The sequence below is a fragment of the Salminus brasiliensis genome, chromosome 13 (assembly GCF_030463535.1).
Source record: "Salminus brasiliensis chromosome 13, fSalBra1.hap2, whole genome shotgun sequence".
NCBI lineage: Eukaryota > Metazoa > Chordata > Actinopteri > Characiformes > Bryconidae > Salminus > Salminus brasiliensis.
Genome location: NC_132890.1, coordinates 38,424,400 through 38,447,733, shown reverse-complemented (window position 1 = coordinate 38,447,733; position 23,334 = coordinate 38,424,400). Strand labels below are relative to the sequence as shown.

The window sequence follows — 23,334 nt, the reverse complement described above, 5'->3', positions numbered from 1 at the left end:
TCTTCTAAGGTCTTCTAAAAGTTGGTAGCATCGAGGTATGGTTCACACCTTTGAGAAGAATCAATCGGTCAGCACTTTGTGTGTCTTAATTTAATGGACATGACACCTGTGAAATTTACACGTCCAATCTCATCTCCTTAACTGAAATCAATGTGCTCAATACAACTGTAAGAGAAATGGACAGTATATGAACGGTTTACAGATTGTGTGTAATTAGTTTTAGTATGAGTTTAGTTAAGCATCAGCATAAATCATAATCAGACAAAGCGGTTTAAATAATCTTAACTGTTTTATAGCCTTCTAATTCAATTATGATGATGTACTACTGTTATTATTTCAGGGCAATATTAGCAGCATTTGTATTAAGCCCTATTGTGGATGGTACTTCTGTAGTTTGCTCAAACAGGAGTTTGGATTACGGTTATATCAAACAGCTAGCTAAAAAAAAGACAAAGTTGTATAAATAAAAAAGAAACTGCCTGAGTCACCCTGTACCTCTCCAGGGAGCAGAGCCAAGCACTGAGAGGAAAACCTGTGACCTGGGACTATATATAATAAGACTATACTAGAGGTATCTAGATATATTTGTAATACTATTATACATATATTTATGGAAACAGAAGCTGCTGTGACTGTGGGAATAAAGAAACAAAGAGCAGGAAAACCAAAAAAAGGAGACGCTAAAATGGTGTAGCTCAAAGCACAGCTGGCACCAACACACCTGAAGACAAGCAATTAAACGTGCCTCTCTCTGGAGCGGGAGCTGATCATAGATGCAGCCTTTAAAACCAAAACATCAGAAAGAGACAGAAGACAGAACCTGCCTTACATAACCTTAACCTCCTGGCAGTTCAGCTTATAGACTCCTTCTATAGTCAGTTCAGCTTATAGACTCCTTCTATAGTCAGTTCAGCTTATAGACTCCTTCTATAGACAGTTCAGCTTATAGACTCCTTCTATAGACAGTTCAGCTTATAGACTCCTATAGACAGTTCAGCTTATAGACTCCTTCTATAGACAGTTCAGCTTATAGACTCCTTCTATAGACAGTTCAGCTTATAGACTCCTTCTATAGACAGTTCAGCTTATAGACTCCTATAGACAGTTCAGCTTATAGACTCCTTCTATAGTCAGTTCAGCTTATAGACTCCTTCTATATTCAGTTCAGCTTATAGACTCCTTCTATAGACAGTTCAGCTTATAGACTCCTTCTATAGACAGTTCAGCTTATAGACTCCTTCTATAGACAGTTCAGCTTATAGACTCCTTCTATAGTCAGTTCAGCCTATAAACTCCTTCTATAGACAGTTTAGCCTATAGACTCCTTCTATAGACAGTTCAGCTTATAGACTCCTTCTATAGACAGTTCAGCTTATAGACTCCTTCTATAGACAGTTCAGCTTATAGACTCCTTCTATACAGTTCAGCTTATAGACTCCTTCTATAGACAGTTCAGCCTATAGACTCCTTCTATACAGTTCAGCTTATAGACTCCTTCTATAGTCAGTTCAGCTTATAGACTCCTTCTATAGACAGTTCAGCTTATAGACTCCTTCTATAGTCAGTTCAGCTTATAGACTCCTTCTATAGACAGTTCAGCCTATAGACTCCTTCTATACAGTTCAGCTTATAGACTCCTTCTATAGTCAGTTCAGCTTATAGACTCCTTCTATAGACAGTTCAGCTTATAGACTCCTTCTATAGTCAGTTCAGCTTATAGACTCCTTCTATAGTCAGTTCAGCTTATAGACTCCTTCTATAGACAGTTCAGCTTATAGACTCCTTCTATAGACAGTTCAGCTTATAGACTCCTTCTATAGACAGTTCAGCTTATAGACTCCTTTTATAGACAGTTCAGCTTATAGACTCCTTCTATAGTCAGTTCAGCTTATAGACTCCCTCTATAGACAGTTCAGCCTATAGACTCCTTCTATAGACAGTTCAGCTTATAGACTCCTTCTATAGTCAGTTCAGCTTATAGACTCCTTCTATAGACAGTTCAGCTTATAGACTCCTTCTATAGACAGTTCAGCTTATAGACTCCTTCTATAGACAGTTCAGCTTATAGACTCCTTTTATAGACAGTTCAGCTTATAGACTCCTTCTATAGTCAGTTCAGCTTATAGACTCCCTCTATAGACAGTTCAGCCTATAGACTCCTTCTATACAGTTCAGCTTATAGACTCCTTCTATAGACAGTTCAGCTTATAGACTCCTATAGACAGTTCAGCTTATAGACTCCTTCTATAGACAGTTCAGCTTATAGACTCCTTCTATAGTCAGTTCAGCTTATAGACTCCCTCTATAGACAGTTCAGCTTATAGACTCCTTCTATAGACAGTTCAGCCTATAGACTCCTTCTATAGACAGTTCAGCTTATAGACTCCTTCTATAGACAGTTTAGCTTATAGACTCCTTCTATAGTCAGTTCAGCCTATAGACTCCTTCTATAGACAGTTCAGCTTATAGACTCCTTCTATAAACAGTTCAGCCTATAGACTCCTTCTATAGTCAGTTCAGCCTATAGACTCCTTCTATAGACAGTTCAGCTTATAGACTCCTTCTATAGTCAGTTCAGCCTATAGACTCCTTCTATAGACAGTTCAGCTTATAGACTCCTTCTATAGTCAGTTCAGCCTATAGACTCCTTCTATAGACAGTTTAGCTTATAGACTCCTTCTATAGTCAGTTCAGCCTATAGACTCCTTCTATAGACAGTTCAGCTTATAGACTCCTTCTATAGACAGTTCAGCCTATAGACTCCTTCTATAGACAGTTCAGCTTATAGACTCCCTCTATAGACAGTTCAGCTTATAGGCTCCTTCTATAGACAGTTCAGCTTATAGACTCCCTCTATAGACAGTTCAGCTTATAGGCTCCTTCTATAGACAGTTCAGCTTATAGACTCCCTCTATAGTCAGTTCAGCCTATAGACTCCTTCTATAGACAGTTCAGCTTATAGACTCCTTCTATAGACAGTTCAGCCTATAGACTCCTTCTATAGTCAGTTCAGCCTATAGACTCCTTCTATAGACAGTTCAGCCTATAGACTCCTTCTATAGTCAGTTCAGCCTATAGACTCCTTCTATAGACAGTTCAGCTTATAGACTCCTTCTATAGTCAGTTCAGCCTATAGACTCCTTCTATAGACAGTTTAGCTTATAGACTCCTTCTATAGTCAGTTCAGCCTATAGACTCCTTCTATAGACAGTTCAGCTTATAGACTCCTTCTATAGTCAGTTCAGCCTATAGACTCCTTCTATAGACAGTTCAGCTTATAGACTCCTTCTATAGTCAGTTCAGCCTATAGACTCCTTCTATAGACAGTTCAGCTTATAGACTCCCTCTATAGACAGTTCAGCTTATAGGCTCCTTCTATAGACAGTTCAGCTTATAGACTCCCTCTATAGACAGTTCAGCTTATAGGCTCCTTCTATAGACAGTTCAGCTTATAGACTCCCTCTATAGACAGTTCAGCTTATAGGCTCCTTCTACTGAGTTCAGAGCGTATCTTGTTTGAGTTCCTCTTCAACTTCTTTCTTTTCTTTATTCAACTTCAATATCTCTCTCTCTCTCTCACACACACACACTCTGTCTCTCTCTCTCTCTCTCTCTCTCTCACACACACACACACACACACACACACACACTCTGTCTGTCTGTCTGTCTCTCTCTCTGTCTGTCTGTCTGTCTGTCTGTCTCTCTCTCTCTCTCTCTTTCTGTCTGTCTCTCTGTCTGTCTCTCTCTCTCTCTCTGTCTGTCTGTCTGTCTGTCTGTCTGTCTGTCTGTCTCTCTCTGTACTATACCGGTCACCCCTCTACAAAGGTGTGACAGAGAAGCGCTCTTTGCCACAGTCCTAACTGCAGTGACAACCAGGTGCATCTGGTTTCCACTGATTACCCCTAGGCATTCTGGGAATTGGAGTTCACTTGGGTATCAGTGCCCACTGCTGGCAGCCAGCAGCACAGACTGACCCCTTATATTCTTGTGACATTTATCCAGTCCTGGAGGCCCACTGCCCAACACATCTCAGTGCTCTTACTCCTTTAACCCACCCACTTTAACTCAGGAACAGGATGTTAACGAGCCGGTTAGTTGCAGCAGGCCTCCAGGACCAGGGTTGAGAAATACTACAGGACTGTACAGACATGCAAAGCACATGAGTTCACATTTAGTTGACCATCACTCTAAGCAGCTGAAGAAGGCTCATACGCTATCACCTGCTTCCGATTTCATGAACAATCCTGAGTCAAACAAGGGATCTCACGCTGACCGTCCCTGTCCACAGCCACACTGCTGAGGTGAGCTCAGTCAGACGAGAGTCAGGACAGTGATTCCTCAACTGATGACAGCTGGGGCTTATCTCCGTTTTAAGACTTCTCTCTCCTGAAATAAGAGAATGTCAAAGTGTCACGACTGTCAGCTACCGGAGAGCCCAGGTTTGGGGACAGTCCGGCCCGGAGGCTCAGTAGCAATTCATCTCACAACCTGTGTTTCCTCTTACTCTCTGTAGACCGATATGAGCAACACCAGCATCTGCCATGAGTGAGAGGGGCTTTAACTGTGGTTTGGTCTGCTGTCTGGATGATCTCACCCTTTCAGCTGACGGCTCTGTGCAGATCACATGCGACAGCCGTCAGTGACAGCGGAAGCCACAATCCACATTACCCGAAGCCTCCCAGCCTGCTGTGTGTTACTTATTTACAGGGTGGATGCTAGAACCTGTCTTCAATCTGAAAAGCTCTCTTCAAAACTCTCTCTGTAGACATGCGAGACATCTGGAGTCGTGTGCAATTAAGACAGAGTGCATTTATTCCTCTCCACTGAGATCTGACAAACAGACGTCATCCCACAAAACAACACAGAGAGTACCAGGAGATCTGTCAGGGTGGTTTTAATAACTGGATATTGCATTCCCAGCATTTACTGTTCTGTTTGTTACTGTTAACAAACACAGTATCTGGTCGTAATGTTTACTTGTTTTCCTCTGAATCTCACTGTAATGGATTTAAATGAATTAATTAAGATGTGACTGATGTTCAGACTTTTGGCTTTAAATCAGTGGGTTTATAAATGATCAGCATTAACAGTTCAAGACCGTTTCCACAGACTCAGTAAAGTTAAGAAACAACATGCCTGAAGCCCCTCCTTCCTGATCTCATGTCCAATAGAATCCATCTCTAACTTGTTCACGTGTTCATGACAAGTCTGTGCAACCCATCATCACCCAGGTCCTCCCTCTTAACCCTGTCACCGGTCATTCCTGCCTCCACCTATTACAAACTCCAGGCTACCTGCCTCCTCTCTTACAGTCTCCGCCCTGATCACCAGAAGCTGTCTAAACCCAGATAAACCCTGTTTTTACATTCATGAAGGCACTGAGTCTAGACTATAGCAGTGATACACTTATGTACCATTTCTTAAGCACTTCTCAACAGTTCTGCTCTCTGTAGTAGGTTTGTGTTTCAGCCTTTCACTTCCATCAACACCCATTTATACAAAGAACATCTACCAAATGCTAATTTACCCCTGCAATCAGCTTTAGAACTCCTCCTTCATTTCTCATTAAATAACAAGGAAACAGGAAACTTCCTAAGTCCAATTATAGGGAAGTAACAATGGACATAATTCCTAAACATATAATTTTATATTTCCCACTGTATTAAATAAGTACTACTGAAGAAAATGATCAGACACCAAGAATACTACACTATTAAACCAAACCACCTGTCCGTTCACAGCCCGCTGACAGAGGATTCAGTCGTGAGTCAGGTGCTCTGTCCAGTTCTGTCTGCATGATGGGACGCCTTCATTACGAGTCTAACAGACTGTGTTTTTGGCCTGAATATTAAAAGTTAAGAGCTTCAAATGATGAAAAGGAAGCACAGCCAGGTGACCATGGTGGAGGTACTGTAATTACTCTCATTTTCACTTTAAAACATCAGTCTGCGTCTTTCCCGGTGCTTTTCCCACTGTGCTGCTCCTGCAGAACAGATGCCTGCTGCCCTGCTTACATGACTGTGACAAAATACAACAAACATATTCAATATTTTACCTAATCCAGACAACCTCTGCATAAAAGCCTCTGCTATTTTTATAGATAAGAGCTGAGTCACATGTTAGGCCATTTCTAGCAGATACCACTGCTACACTGAGAGCCCATGACACATTAGCTAAAGCTCTTATAAAGCCCACATATCTGTTAATGAGACACATCCATCAGAACAGGGTCCTCCTGCTCTCAGGCACATACCAGAGAGAGAGAGGGGGGGGAGAAGGAGAGAGGGAGAGAGAGAGAGAGGGAGAGAGAGAGGGGGGGGGGAGAAGGAGAGAGGGAGAGAGAGAGAGAGGGAGAGAGAGAGGGGGGGGGGAGAAGGAGAGAGGGAGAGAGAGAGAGAGAGAGAGAGAGAGGGGGGGGGGAGAAGGAGAGAGGGAGAGAGAGAGAGAGAGAGAGAGAGAGAGGGGGGGGGAGAAGGAGAGAGGGAGAGAGAGAGAGAGGGAGAGAGAGAGGGGGGGGAGAAGGAGAGAGGGAGAGAGAGAGAGAGAGAGAGAGAGAGGGGGGGGGGAGAAGGAGAGAGGGAGAGAGAGAGAGAGAGAGAGAGAGGGGGGGGGAGAAAGAGAGAGGGAGAGAGAGAGAGAGAGAGAGAGAGAGAGAGAGAGAGAGGCTTGAGAATATCAGCTTGATTTGAAAAACAAAGGGGAAATTATGATATGCACTATGTGTCCAAATGTTTGTGGACACCCCTTCTAATGAATGCATTCAGTTACTTTATATAACACCCATTGCTGCAAATTCACACACACAGCTTGTCTAGACCCTGCAGAGAAGAAGTACTGCCAATAGAATAGGACTCTCTGGAGCAGATAAACATCATGACCCTATTGGCTCCATGCTGTCTAATGCCAGGCGTGGGCTAGAGGGGTATAAAGCCCCCCAGCATTGAGCTGTGGAGCAGTGGAAGAACTGTGTTCTCTGGAATGATGGTGAGGCTCCATCCAGGGAGTTGGGGATGATGAGGTGGGGTGGTGATCATCATCCAACATCCTGACCTCACTGAGAATGCTCTCACTGAATGCAATCAAATCCTCACAGCAATGCTGCTCCATAATCTAGTAGAAAGTCTTCTTCTCTGGACAGTAGAGACAGTTACTCCAACAGAAGCAGGATCAGCTCTTTAATCCCCTTAATTTGAGAGGAAACACTGAATGAGCAGCTGTCCCAATACTTTTGTTCTTAAAGTGTTTGTACACGGCAAAGGGAATCTGGCGTGTTTATCGTATATCTAACATAAGCTCTGATGAGTTGTAAGACTCCTAAGTGTACGTCAATTATGCCTCTACGTCGATTGTAATGAACAACCAATGTGTTTTGCACAGATCTCTCAGTCTCAGGAATCTGTTGCGCTTGGAGACATGATAGCATCTTATTCTCAGAGGTGGTCCCTTTGATGAATGACAGCAAAAGATGCCCCAGAAACATCACTTTAAAGAGACATTACTTGGAGATTATCATACTCAAAGGACAAAGGAAAAGGCACGGCGCTCCAGATCTCACACAAGCCGAGAAGAAGCTCTGCAGTTCAAACACTCAGCTGATCACATTAAGCTGGTGAATTCTCTTTCAGGCCGTCTATTCAGAGCAGAACTGAGGCTTAGAGGACAAAGAGAAATCAAGCCTGAGTGTGAACGGAGGAGATGCGTCCCTCTGTATAAGAACACTGGAGGAGTCTGAGGTCATATTTTAGCAGCCTGCTGCCACCAAGTGCGTGTGGGGTTTGGAGGGCATGGCACAGGGGAGCGCTGGAATCGAGGGCAGGGCCTTCTTTTCTCGACTGCACGTACAGTTTGAGCTGCTCTTTATGAGACTCTGAGTGATAAATCAGATACAGATACCAGAGAGCAAGACGTGTCTAACACGCAGACTGCCATGTATGAAACAGGATCCTCGGACAAACTATAACCATCCAGCTGGAACTCTGCCAACAGCTCTGAGAAGTCAGAGCACCAACAAGCTCCATAATGTCACAGCAATTCCCTGAAATGCATTAATGCACAGCAGAGGCAGTGGTAAACTGGCTATCAGCTGAAGCCAGACAGCTGTAAGTGGCCAATAAATATAATATAATAATAATATTAACTTATATAAACTTATGTATGATTTATAATGTTAGTAATCATTCCCCGTTAAATATATCTCATTTATATCCCTCACCTTTTTTTATAAGTTTTTTTCCCAAACTCTGTTCATGTGACCTCCCTCTTTCTCTAGACATGCCCCCATGTGAAGTCAGCTGCCACTGATGCAGCATCACTAGGTATCCAGCTCAGCTTCGATACAGCAGCTAACAGACGCCTGTGCTGACCTGTATCACTCTAGGAGTGCTGTGGGGAGGAAGTGCCATCAGTCCACCCCTGAGAGAGCAAGGCCAGTTGTGCTCACTGTGACCACGGCTGCTGATGGCAAGCAGCATGACCCGGGACTCCAACCAGTGATCCTTGGCTTTTGGAATTACCCCCAAAAAACCTTTTGCAGGATCCTTGTCATTTCATAAATAAAATATATACTATACTATATATACATATAGATATACATACTATATATACATATATATATATATATATATATATATATATATATATACATATATACTATATACTAATTCAATTTAATTTAATATAAAACAAAAAAATAGTCTGTAAATGATATGCAAAAGATCACATCTAAATTCTAATAATCCTGACACTGCATGTGCAGTCTAAACTAAACTAAAGATATGAAATGTATGAAAAGTACAGGTGTGGTCTGAAGTTTCTGCACATGAAGATGATGGCAATTTTAAGGTTTCAGTGATTTTTTGTTCTTTGAACAACTTCTGGGGCAGAATGAGTTACAACATACATCTTTTAATAGAAACAAACCAATAACTGAAACACAGACACATACACCTGATATTTGCTAACGTGATTGTTAGGAAGCTGCATCCTGACCAGAGTCTTTTGGTAGCATCAGCAAGCTTCTGACAGAATTCCAGCTGGACAGTTTGACTCTCCTTAAAAGAATTTGTAAAGTTCAATTACAGAAGTGTGTTTAGTCACAGACATGGATTTTCAGATTCATGTTGAGGTCAGGACTTTGGGAAGACCATTCTCAAAGCTTAATGTTATCCTGCTTTATCCATCCTACACCACCTCTGTCCTGCTGGAACATCCAACTGTTTAGCTGATAGTCTGATGTCTTATGGTCATTACTCCATCCACTTTGAGCAATGTACTGCTTGGTGGTTGGGCCCTAACTATCCATTCCAGTGTCCTCTCAGCTAAGGGTGACAGTTTGGAGCCGTTTTAAACTGCTGATGTTGGAATTTGCAGTAGTTTAGAAACGTCTAAGAGGCATTCCTGACCTGTGCAAATCTATCATCATCCTCCTTGGGCTTTCCCATTGTACTGTTTATTGTAATATAATGAGGGCACAGAGAAGCTACCAGCTGTAGTCAGTTATTACTAACAGGACGTTAAGAGGTCTTGACCTTGAAGTAAAAAGACAGTTTGGAAGTTTCAGCAGCACTAAATGAATCCTCTGAGTGTGAGTATGGATATCTCAGAAAACCCCAAATAAAGTCAAACCTGTGCTAAATCAAATTACCAAATCATATATATATTTTAAGAAGTACGTTGTGCACTGATTCTGCAACCAGGTAAACAGTAGTGATAATTATGTCCATATTGAGTGCATGCAAACTTCTGACCACGGCTGTAAAAATTCTAAAATGCTATTGCAAGCAAGTAGATCTGTAAGTGGAAACTGAAAATCACTGAAACGCTGTTTTACCAGCGGGAGAACCGGAGAACCGGAACCCACTGTATGCACACTCAAACAGAGGCAGTAAGAAGCGAGTGGGCGGGCATTTCCGCAGGACATGGCTGAAAAAAGAACAGGAAGAGAGGCACTCACTGCTCCTGCAGTCTGAACTCGCCGTTCTCTGGAGAGAGCTGGCCTGTCACTGGATGTCTGAATGCCGTCGTCCTCTGGTTATGGCTGAGGGCCAGAGAAAAACACAGCAGCACAGCATTAACACACTGGGTCACACACATTTACTACACACATGCACACACATAGAACATCTAGCTGAAACGACAGGAAGTGATGTCATTGCCCATGGCTTACAAAGTTAAGGGTCTTTCTGAGAAGAGCTTATCCAGAGTAGCACTGATTCCAGTCAAACCTCTTGCTGCGTTGACTTTCCTGAATTCTCACAAACACGTCTGCTTCAGACATTTCACACGTCTCCAGTCAACTTCCCAGACCCCACAAAACTTTAAGCCATTGGGTTTTAGAATCTGGGCTGCAGGTCAGTTGCAGACCTGCAGTACTACAAGGCCAACAGACCTCCAGTAACAGATAATTTAAAATAATATAATAGATCATTCATTCATGTAGTTAGCATTAGCATAGCCATATTAAAATATGAGATGTCCATTTAATGAGAATACACAGCAACCATACATCATCTCACACAGAGAGTGTGAAGCCGTATGCAATCAGGAGATAATTCTGAATAAAGCTTAAAACAGACGACCCTGTCCAGACCAACAGTGGAGTTCCTTAGTCTTGCCATATCCACAGACCACTGATAACGGGCCTCGCCTTCGCTGGTGGAGGTCAGTGTTGGTGAGTGTGCTCCACAGCGCTGCTCACAGAGCTATTTTGTTATATAGATTGTGATATTAAAAATCACATTTTCACCAGATGGCAATGACCCAACATGTCCTGAATATTTCACTCTGTGTGTCCAAGATTGGAATGAAATGAACGACACTTGTCAGATATAATCTGGATCAGATATAATCTGGATCTGGTAGATCTGGCATGGAAAATGAGAACAGTGTGAATTTTCCTTTTGTATCAAACAGCAAAATTGTTTTAACATCCTGCACAAGTGCACATTGTGATGATAATGCCGAAATGATTTAATGTGCATCCCTAAAGTATCACTTACCAATTTTTATTAGTTTGCATATTTTATTTTGGAAAATGCTGATAAATCCTTTTATTTCCTATTCATAAATTAAATGACACACACTTTATTCATTCCTTCATTACTGATGAATCCAGTGCTTACAATGGCTAACTTTCTACCACTTCAGAGGATAAAAATAATAATAATAATAAGAAGAAGAAGAAGAACAAGAAGAAGAAGAATTCGTCACTGTAAGTTTGCTTTAAAGCCAGCTGGTACCCTCTACACATTTCAGTGTAATAATTATACAAGCACTTCCTGCTCAAACGTCTGAAGTGGCTGGAAAAATCCACTACATCTGAATGTTAACCCTTTACACAAGCCTGGCAACTAGAGAGATACCCTCAGTAATTCACTCCTGAGGAGACAGAGACAGTGACGATACACCACCTGTCAGCTGAACGGGTAGAGTTGGCCTTAGAGCCACACAAGATCCTCCACTCTCTGAGTAAAACACTGGTCTGCACGTCGCTTGACCTGGACAGCAGGCATGTTATAGCGGGGATCCGAAATGCACGGTCTCAGAGCGTCTATTTGTCGTGTGAGTGCTGGAGTCCAAAGGTCACATCTATTTAAAGTTCTGCAGGCGGGCCGTGTTTGAAATGCAGCAGAGGAGAGGAGGTGAAGAGCCGCCTCACAGGAGCGAGGCTATTTCTATTCACGTCACTGACCGAGAACCCTGTGATATTTTCCTACGAATCTCAGCCACTGATTACACAATCAGCTCTGAATCCCACAGTCTGCGGCTGGCTCAGGGACTCATTGTGCAATAAGTGATCACCAGCAAATCAGAGAAACCCACACACATTCTTCAGGAGACACTTCCTCTAATCAGCTAAGTCATTAGAGACCTAGAAGCCCAGGACTCCATCTTCTCTTCAGCAGGAAACACAGACCAGCACAGAACAGCAGTCCAACAAAACAAGCAGAGAGCTCTCCAAAACCACATACCTGCAGAACCTCTTACCCCAGCAAACAGACCCCAATACAGCTACTAATCACAGCCTAAGCCCACCTCACTGAGGGTACATCCACCCCTCTATACCCACAGAACCTGCCTCACAATATGACCTCAGTGAACACACACACATTGTCAGAACTGAAGAACACTGAACACCAGCACTGCAGTACTGTCCAAAACACCTGACCAGCGCCAGAAACCTCCCACTGCCAGTCCCTCAAACTCAACCCTCTCCACTGAGTCTAAACATGACCTTGACCCTTCTCCTCGACCCGGCGCTCAACCTGCCTCCTCAGAAGAGAGAGGGCGACTCTGTTTACCTGTCTCCTCGTGGTTTAGACTCGGACTCTCTCTGAACTGCCTGTGTCTGTGGGCAGCTGCCTTGCCTTGCTGTCTGGCTTTGGTAGAGGGGTGAAATGCCAGCAGTGGAGATGGTGTTCTGTGTCGGTGACTACTGTGAGAAAAGCTTAGACTGGCCACACGGCCTCAGATGTGCTCCACACTCCATAATATTGTTTGTACTCAACTGTTCAATCATTTTAAAAGGTTGTTTTTTCATTAAACATGCAAACGAGAACGAGTGCCATTACGGCTCTGAATGTATAATCAGGGCATGTTTAAGATGGTAAGCATGTATAAATATAAAAAAGACAGTCAGTAGTTTACTGCAAGCCTGTAGCTCGTATTCTTCCTGTCCGTGAGCGGAAACACGTATCTGAAGGCCTCCTGACTCTCTTGATGCAGTATTAATCATTCATGAGTTAAAGCTCATCAGAACAGAACAGTTTAACTCAAGGTTCCTCATAAACAATAAAGTGTGTTTCATATATGAATAAGACTGCGCTGTGTAATCACCCAGTCTGGTGAAAAAATGAACACTTGGCACTACACTACATTCACAGATCACACACTCACTCACCAACCGTCTCTTCAGTTTCCCTCACCTGATTACTCCCAAACCCAAACCCTACCAGTAAAGGTGGATCACAACAGGTGTAGCTGAGAAATATTCCCTAAACAGAGCCAGTAAAGGCCCAGCCCAGCACATTCTTAGGTGCACTATACAGCCACATATTTATGGACACCCCTTCTAATGAAAGCAGTCAGCTACTTAAAGCTGAACCCATTGCTGACACAGATGTGCAAATGCACACACACAGCTTGTCTTCATCAACATCATGACCCTATTGGCTCCATGTTGTCTAAAGCCAGGCATGGGCTAGAGGGGTATAAAGCCCCCCAGCATTGAGGAGCTGTGGAGCAGTGGAAGAACTGTGTTCTCTGGAATGATGGTGGAGGAGCTCCATCCAGTACTTTTGGGATGAGTTGGGGATGATGAGGTGGGGTGGTGATCATTCAAAATCCTGACCTCACTAAACACTCTTGTCGCTAAATGCAATCAAATTCTCACAGCAATGCTCAAAAAAATCCTAGAAGTAGAAAGTCTTCTTCCCTGGACAGTAGAGGCTTTTGGCCATATAGTGTTTATTCCAGTGCGTGAACTCTCTCAGCCTGATCTGACAGTACGTCCACTCCACCGGCTCTCCTCCTGAAACCAGCAGGATACTGAGGGAAAGTCTGCCTCACTTTTCAGGTCCAAAAATACACCGCAGATCCCACATTAGCATAGAGCAGAACAGCAGTGCTCTATTTAATATGCCACACAGAGAGACCAGCTCCCTAAAGTTAAGATCTGCCCACATGTCTCTGTATGCAAGTATTCCAGCCTGCCAGGGTCACACCATGACCATTCCAGTCTCATATTCCATCCTGACTCCATAAACCATACACCCCTACATTCAGGATAGGGTTAGCTGCAGTCCAGAGTAGGGCTGCACGGTTAACGTCAGGTCCGATACAGAATACGAAGGGAGTACAATACGACACACTGGCTTCAGCACTGTAAGCAGTCAGGCCATGGCTGGGTGAGTGTCTGGGAGTAAAGCGGGCGAGACGGAGAGATTCTGCTTCATTATGCTTCAGCTTCAGCTTCAGCTTCAGGACTAATGCAGGGGAGGTCACGCACTGCTGCAGCCAAGCTTCTCTAAAACGGGGGGGATTTCTACTAAAGGAGTACGACCGGAGAGTACTTTTCTTTTTTTGACCTTGATCAGACTATGACTCTCTACAGGGTGGAAAACTCATTTACAGCAACAGATTATAGATTTTAATCAGAGAACCGACACTGTGCCCCCTTCTTTAAAAAGAGCCAAGTTCTTAGTTTGTTAAGACTTTACTATCATTACCACACTGGCTGAAGTGCACAAGCAGCTGAATGACTAATTATACACCATGTGTCCTAATGTTTGTGGACACCCCTTCTATTAGTGCATTCCGCTTTCCCATTGCTGACACAGATGTGTGCAAACACACACACACAGCTTGTCTAGCCCCTGTAGAGAAGCACTGCCAATAGAATAGGACTCTCTGGAGCAGGCATGGGCATTGAGCGTTCTCTAGAATAATGGTAGAGCTCTATCCAGTACTTTTGGGATGAGGTGGTGATCATCATCCAACATCCTGACCCCACTAAATCTCTAGGTGCTGAATGCAATCAAATCCTCACAGCAATGCTCTTCCTGCAAAATCTAGTAGATAGTCTTCTTCTCTGGACAGTAGAGACAGTTACTCCAACAGAAGCAGGATCAATTTTTTTAATTCCCTTGATTTCAGAAGAATAAATGAATGAGGAGGTGTCCCAATACTTTTGCCCATACGGGAGGGGGGGGGGTTGGCTGTCATCGCTATCCTCCAGTAAAAGGTTGGGTAATTAATCATTAACACCTTTTTGGCTCAACAGCTTTCATCCCAGATGTAAAACAGCAGAGCAGGACAGAGTTCTTGGGATAACATGAAAAACTGGCCTCAGTCCTGAGTCTCATCCAGTTCACTGTGACTAACGTGATGTGAGGTTCTGGTGAATTGCAGAGGTCCAGCATTCCTCCAGTCACAGAGCTAAAAATAACCAAAAGCCAAAAGTCTTCATCATAACCACTGAAAAGAAGAGAGGGGGTCATGTCCAAGCAAGGAAGGGCTTCAGTACCTTCACTAATCTGGGGAAGAGCCTGGGAGAGACAGGCCAACGTCAGGCCCTCTGCGTTAGAGTGAGGAGTTACACCATGTTCAGACAAACTGCTCCTCACATCTCACTCAGAGGGATCATTAGCAGCAGCAGTGTGAACTATCCGTGTCTTCTTTGCACAGATCAGTGGTTTGTAACCCTGTCCTGATTTGTGCAGCTAGAGGTTTCACTTTGTGTGAGATGCTGTTGAGAGAGTGATGGAGAGATCATGGGTAACCCTGCTTTCTCTAGCCTGTATCATCACCTCAGTGAACACCTGCTCCATGTCATTAAGTCTTCATTAAGAATTCATTAGGGCCAAGAGTTTGGAGTTAATGGGCTTTTTTTTTGGTGTGACAGTGGTGAATAAACGGAAAAGCCACTCCTGTCCTTTATCCTGCGATTTCTAATCCCATACCCTAAACTCCTGACACCAAACATGTGAGCTGTTTAATTATTGTTGGGGTAAGAAGAATAATCTGAAATTTCTCTCTTTAGATGGCAAACAAATAAGACAAGTCCCCAGATAACTCTTCAACATCAGCTTCATGTGCCCCCCTGTAAAGCTAAAGACACGCTGCAGATCAAGCAGCGCTGCAGAAAACCTGCTGAAATGTCAAACATAATCAGTCATTATTGCGGTGGAGGTCAGCAAAGTTGCCTTGGGCAGTGCCGGAGGTGAACTGCCTTCTGGCCAATTCTCAGGGGTGCTCTGTGTGTGTACATGTTGCCATGGTGGTGATGTAATGAAGTTTCAGGGACATCTGGTGTGTGACATTATAGATAAATTGAGTAATATAAGTAGACTGTTCCCAGAAAGGCAAGAAATTGTAATAAATTAATTTCATTTAATTCTATTAAAGGAGCATTAGGGAAGATTCAACAAGCAGCACCTCAGTGATCAAGTAGTGTGATCACAACAACACTGGAACGATCCTCCCCTTCTGTTTGACCAGAGTATGCATTAAACGCCCATGTCTGAGGGGCTGTTAGCATTTTACCCTGATATGAGGTGCTGCCCACTACAAAATTTACAGCCTTGATAGGAAAAATTATAAACCTATAAACCCATAAACACAACAGGGCCTGTAGTGATTTGCTGCCATTTAGTGATGGTCAAGTGTATCTGCAGTCTGATGGGTCTTCTGTAATCTATCAGTCACCTCATGTGTTAGCCGGTTAGCATAAGCTGCAGTTGACCAGTATTTTTCTTTTCTTTTTTTAACCAATTTTCCTTCCCAATTTCAACCAGGTTTTCAACCAGGTTCCTGACCTCTACAGACATCAGTGTGCCACCCTGTAAAGCTAATACTTGCACTTGTATTGTGTTGCACTTGTGTTCTGTATGCACTGTGTCTATGTTGCACCATGGTCCTGGAGAAACGTTGTTTCATTTCACTGTGTACTCTGTATGTAGTTGAAATGATAATAAAAACCATAAAAAAAGCCATAACATCAGAACCACTGACATAGTTGCAACAGGGAAAGCAGTGTCTTCTTTTAAGCTGTGGATCTATTAGACAGTGAGTAAACTTGAAGGTGATGAAGGTGAAAAATGGACAAGCGTGAGAATCTGAGACATTGACAAGAACCAAACTGTGATGTTCTAGACAACTGGTTTAGAACTATGGTTGGTCGATATGGTAAAAAAAATACTATATCACGATATTTAAAGACTTTTTTTGCGATACAATATATATCACGATATATCTAATCACACACTGAAAACATCAGTATCAACAGATTCTTAACTACTATTCAGATCCTCTCCTGTACTGAATACAGTGATTTATACTCAACATCTGCTGCTCTTCATCTAATTAACCTGTCTAATCAAACTGTTAGTAATGACTCCTGCAGCTGAAACCAAGCACAAATGAAATGCAATGAAACCAAGCACAACAGTCTCCTCCATATGCTAACAAATACTTATTACAAAACACTTATTGTCATCACGATAACAAAATTCATCACAATACAATAAAATATCATCATATTGCCCAGCTCTACTCAGAGCATCTCCAAAACATCGGGCAGATCTTGTGGGGTGTTCCCAGTATGCAGTGGCTCCAATTAAGGACAATCAGTTATTCAGCATCATGGGCACCTAAGGCTCGCTGATGCTCATGGAGGTCCCAGGCAGGTGGTATTAATGTTCTGGCTAATCAGTGTAGCTGTAGTGAGTACGTAATACAGCTTGTGGCTCTGGGTTTGATAAAGCACACAGCTGTTCAGCACCACTGGGGCCACAAGAAAACAGGGAGTTGGCCTAAAATAGCTTCTGTCTGAAGCCCAGTGGCAGCACTTTCTTCCTGTGTGGAGTAGACGCAGGCTTACAGAGGACGCAGAAGACCCTCTAGCCACAGGGACAGAGGGACAGGAAGCAGGTAGTGTGGTCCTTTGATCTAAGCCTCTTCCAGCTGACCGTTTGTTCTGCCAAATCCATTGTTCCCTCCTGATTCAATCTGCTGCATATATGACTCACACACACACATATGCACAGAGGAGGGGGATATTAGGTTAGCTCAGGGTTGTACTGCACTCTGTGAGCTGTGAATGTATGTGGGGGTGTGTTTGTGTAGGGGTGAAGGGGTAGCTGAAGTAGAAGCATGGCTGAAAGCTGCAGCGGCTCTGAAAGCGTGGGGTCACAGATCACTGCTGTACCTTATTCAGAAAATACAGCACTGAGGTCAAACACAATCACAACATAATCCAGGTGTTTGGCCATTCTGGTGGAAACACACCACTCTTTGGCTACTCAGGATCTGATGATTAGAGCATGGTAGTGGAGCATGATGCACTGGAGCTCAGATTTTACAGTCATTAGGATCCAACACTACCAGCTGTTTTACATCCAACTCTTTTTCCTGCAGGCTCTACTGAGCTACATAAAAATCACCTATGAGAAGGTCCTGATGCACCTCCCAATAACATTAACTGCTCATCATTACACCTATAACAATGTTTATGGCGACAGTCCAAGACATCTGACACATGTTTATCTGACACATGATTATTGGTTCTGACAATTAACCCACCCGTCCCCCTAGCACTAGCATCCAGACACTAGGAGGGTAAGGACTGTCGGGTCCTCGGCTCCACCGAGATATCAGATGCCTGTGCCGACCAACATCACTTTAAGAGTGATGAGAGGAGAGAACGCCATCTATCCACCCAATAGATGGCACCAAGCCAATTATTATCTCTGACTCCAGCCACTTATGGCAAAGCGACATGGCTCAGGATTTGACCTCCGGGACATGATACCTGGGATTTAAATAGCTGAACAATATATCGTTTCAGAATCACCATCACAATAATCACATCACAGGACAGGCAATGTCACATAAGACAACTCTGAGCTGTGGAACAGTGGAACCTTCCAGTGGAACCTGGAATCTTTTTGTTTTTTATTTGTTCCCTTTTTGTTTTATATTTTATGTTACAGATTGTTTATTCTTACACCAACGGTTGCAACTGTAACAACTTGTAACGACTTGACTTGACTTGTAATTTTCCTCCTGGGATCAATAAACTATTTCTGATTCTGATTCTGAGTTGGGGATGAGTTGGGGTGATCATCATCCAACATCCTGATGATCTTGTCATTAAAAGCTTCTTCTCTGGACAGTAGAGACAGTTACTCCAACAAAAGCAGGATCAACTTTTTAATACCCTTGGTTTTTAGATTTTAGATCCATGTAGTGTATCTACATGGAAAATATCTAAATAATATTGCAATGTCAGTTCTTTCCAATCTTGTGCAGCCCTGCTTCCATAGGAAACACCTCCTGTCTTATAATGACTCACCAGTGTGTAACGCATCAGCTCTGAATGAGAACAAGACGACTCGCAGCTAAAAATACGTTTCTGGCTACACTTACAAGGTCACTGCGCGTGCCGCGATGCACTACACTTCAGTGGAAAGTACAGATGGACGAGACATGCAGGTGTGCACACACACTAATCTGTACACCGTTATTTCAGTGATTAATGGAAAACTGCCGTCCACATTTAGAACACAGGGCTGAACACTGGTAGACCTGCACAGTTAGATCCAGCAGATCATCAAGTCATAAAATAATCATCAAAAATCCTGTTTTTGTGTTTTCTGTATCAGTGTACTCTGTAGGCCGTCCTTTCACAAGGTACAGAAATGGCATTTGACAAAGTAGAGTTATGGAATAACTACATTTCGGGAGGAGGAACATGTCTGCAGCCCCTCATCCCTAATCTGACATCCAATAAACTCCATCTCTACCTTGTTCACGTGTGTCTATGACAAGTCCTGGCAATTCTCCACCCCCTCTTCTACTCCCTCTTAGCCATATCTCTCATTTTTATCTCTCATCCCTAAGTATAGTTAAAACATAACTTTGACCACGCCCCCTAACTCATGCCCATTTCTATATATATCTACAGGTGCATCCACCTCTATCCGCCCAGAACTCCAGCTCCACAGGCGTGGTCCATGCTAATCACCATATGCTGATGCCATCGTCCAAACTCACAGAAAACAGATCCTGTGTATAAACTGAAAGACAGATGAAGAGCCATTGAACCGGAGAAGAGACGGGCTTAGAAGTGCAGAACTAAAATTCTGAAGCACTAAAGAACACTGTGGCCTCAACCAGGCACAGATCCCCAAACCATTCTGGAGGATGATGAGACACAATACTCCTTGCATCTCTGGCCATGTCCTCGCACACCTCAGCCTCATTCCAAAGCTATATTTAGACATCATTTCACCGAGGCAGGTGGTGCTCACTTTGCTAATCCCTAGATTCCATCCAGAGCCTGGATCAATCCTTAAAGCTCTGTTCGTTGTAGTGGTTCAGACGCTGTGGCCTCCAGGTCCTTAGAAAGGTTTTAGGGTTTGTGGGACTGCTACTGGAGATTATGATGGATCTGCCAACAAGGAATGCTGCATTACCTAGAGTCTTCATAAAGGGCCTGTATGAATTAATCATGATGCTGAAGACCAACACACACACACACACACACACACACACACACACACACACACACACACACACACACAGCATGAGCTTGGCTGCAGACCAGGTCCCAGGTTGGGGAGAGACATTTAAATGGCAAATGGAAAGTTTACAGACGGGCTGAAAAGCCTAGAAAATTGAGATTTACAGTATTTCTATAAATTCCAGCCGTTCAGTGCAGCCCAACGCTGCAGAATTACTGCCACTGCCGCTGCAGAATGCCCTCACCCTGAGCACAGAGACCGGGGGGGCAGAGAGACAGGTAGATTTACCTAGCTAACATTAGGACATTCACACCGTCCACTTCCTCAGAGCACCACGACGAGCCGCAGTCAGACAGTCACAGTACATCACACCGACTTAAACTTCACCCAGAGAAAGGCGGGAGGGGAGGGGAGGGGGTGTCACCACTGTATAAAGCCTCACCTTACATGACCCGGTCCAAAGCAGCTCCACAGACAGATGCTCAGCATGCTAAACCCAGCGGCCAAAGACACTAGGCTATGATATCTGCTTCCTCCGAACCAAAGTCGAGTCCTTTACCCACTGAACAGGTGGACGCTATGAAACCAGCGTTTCTGCCCCTGATCATCCAGCAGACAGATGGAGGGGGACAGGAGAGCAGAGTCTGAATTTCATTTACCATTTCCCCGGCTCACACCAATCAGGCGTTCACATCTGGATCATCCCCTCCGTGATCTTTGATCCTCTCAATCTTCTGAGAGCTCTGGATAAATCAGAAAACACGTCAGGCTGCAAATTACGAGTGGGGCTCCAGCTCAGACGAGACACCGCACTTCCCTTTTTTTTGTCCATCGCTCTGCTCTAAGCAGCGCGCTCTCAGTCTCTGTCTCCACGCTGGGATCAAATTGGTTCATGCTCAACTTGCAGGAGCAGATTGGTTTCCGGGGAAAGCCGCTCCTTGTGAATAGCACAGCCCATCAAACTGAAACACAGTTCATGGATCAGAACCTGTATGCAGATGTGAACGTCTCAGCTTTACCCTCTTGATTTATACACCAATCAGCCATAACATTAATACCACCTCCCTAATACTCCGCCTCAGCGGATCTGACCATTTGAGGCATACTCTCCACATAACCTCTGAAGGTGTCCTGCTGTGGTCTCTGGCACCAAGACTAATGTCCGGTTTTAATTCTCCGGTTGTCCTTCCTTGCAGCACTTTTGGTAGGTGCTGACCACTGCATACCAGAAACACCCTACAAGACCTGCCTGATGTTCTGGAGATGTTCTGTTCTGATGCTCTTGACTGTTCACTCACTGACTGATATGTAGATCCACCCCCTGACAGACAGGAGACACTGTAGATGAAGATCATCAATGTTTTTCACTTGACCTGGTGCTGATGTTATGGCTGATCTGTCTGAAGCTGTGTGGCGAGGGTGAAGGAGAGAAGATGCAGAATGAGAAAAGAAGAAATGCTCACTCATTAAGACCCATGGGCCGGGTTACCCCATGCTAATCCTCAACGAGCTGAACTGTGTTGTATGTCAGAGCAGAATGGGCACCACAGACACGGTGTGATGAGTCAGGTCTGCGTTCTCACTTTCCCTGCTGTGCTCGAACCCTTTACTGTAAAGCACCAGCCGATGCTTTCGATGGAGCACAAATATTTACACTAACTCACAGGCAGGCATACAATCAACCCACCAACTTTCTTCCCAGCTGACAACTCTCTCTCTCTCTCTCTCACACACACACACATACACACACACACACGATGTTTATTGGAATTCAAGACAGACAGGTCCCCCAGAGGCCATCCAGCATCACACAGGCCTTCCTGCTGAGAGCAGTAGCCTGGAACTAAACCACCCTGGAAGCCTTCCTTCACATCAGCACTGACAGGAACCAGCAGAAACATTACTGAGGAGATCCTCTTTCAGGAGCAGGCTGGTGTTTCTCACATCTACACCAGCTTTCAGTTCATTCCATTAGCTCACCTTGAGAATTAATGAAGCAGCAGCATTTCCCCTGTAATTAAACAGGCAGAGCGGCCTGGTCTGGCATCAGAGCCCCATTTACACACACACTGACCCTCACATTTACCCAGCAACACTATGTGTCCAGAAGTTTGTAGTCACCCGTTCTAATAAATGCATTCAGCTACTTTAAGTCATACTAGTTTTATTCGAGATGATGAAATATGGTCAGTGTAGTGAACAAAATGGGGGAAATGGAGTCTGAAGGCTTTCTCTGAGTCGCAGCGATACGGAAATGAACAGTGGCGTTCACTGAGCAGCAGACCGAACACTGGCTATAGAGTACCTCCGGTTAGCGGATAGCCGCTAGAGTCCAGTAGCTCTACTGAGAATCCCCTCAGTCAGGTGTCTGTTCAGGTGGTCATATAGGACGTCTTTACAAAACGACAGCGAGGACAGCACTGGAAGTTATCCTCGGAGAATAGTGACTAGCTCAGAGGCTACAAACAGCCTTAGCAAGCTAACCGGCTAAGTTGTGCAGGTACCCACCATCTACAGCAGTGATAGCCTGGCTGCCTGTTTTACTCGCTAGTCATAAAAACACCAATATCTGACCTATCTCAGCATGACAGAGCAACTCAGCGTGACCTTTAACCCTTTCAGCTCATAGAGCTCCGAGGTCTCATCCCTTACAGAAGCCTAGCCAGTGATTATCCTGGTCGTAGGACTCGGCCGTGCTCTCGGTCAGCTTGCCAGCTCTCTCCAGCTGTAATTCGGCGTGTCTGGAGCGTGCCTACCAGACCGCTCTGCTTGTAGAAGGACTGTATGGACTTTGCAGGGCGGTGGTGCAGCACAGTGCTATCTCTTATTACAACCCTGTATCTCCACCTCTCACTCAGGAACACTACTGCTTTCAGTTTACACCAAAACACCAAGGACTGCTGCTTTAAGCCCTTAAGAAGCCAGCGGTCCGCCGGTGGGCCGAAAGTGTTACTACAAACTTCCATTCCCAGAGAACAGCCCACCAGTGTGTGCAGAAGTGCCTGTAGCCTCTGTGTGTGATCAGCCCTGCAGTGTTACGGGGTTAAGGGAAGTACTGGAGGCTGAACATCTTCTACAGTCGAGTTTTAGAAAGTATAGCTCACACAGTGTTGAGTTAGTAAAGCTGAGAGTGTGACGTGCTGAACACAGGGTCTCTGAAATGAAAGTGCACTGGGGGGGACACAGAATCCGCGCTCACACAGCAGACTGAATGAGGGGGAACTGCTCAGCTGTAGTTCAGCACACCTGTGACAGCATGAGCACTCAATACCTTATCAGTCAGTTATCTGGGCGTGCTCCACACGACCGAACA

The 23,334-nt window shown here is 44.2% G+C and overlaps 1 protein-coding gene across 8 annotated transcripts in view; it reads right to left on the bottom strand.

Moving 5' to 3' along the window:
• Positions 1-23,334, bottom strand: part of plekha7a (pleckstrin homology domain containing, family A member 7a) — an 84,122-nt gene that overhangs the window by 37,176 nt on the left and 23,612 nt on the right. For 6 of the 8 annotated variants that reach the window (XM_072694774.1, XM_072694776.1, XM_072694775.1 and 3 more), the window contains one exon: positions 9,953-10,036. In XM_072694774.1, coding sequence (XP_072550875.1) covers positions 9,953-10,036 — 84 coding nt within the window. Of the gene's footprint in view, positions 1-9,952; positions 10,037-10,165; positions 11,008-20,463; positions 20,542-23,334 lie in introns of those variants that run through there. The other 2 variants (XM_072694779.1, XM_072694782.1) reach the window with 2 other exon arrangements.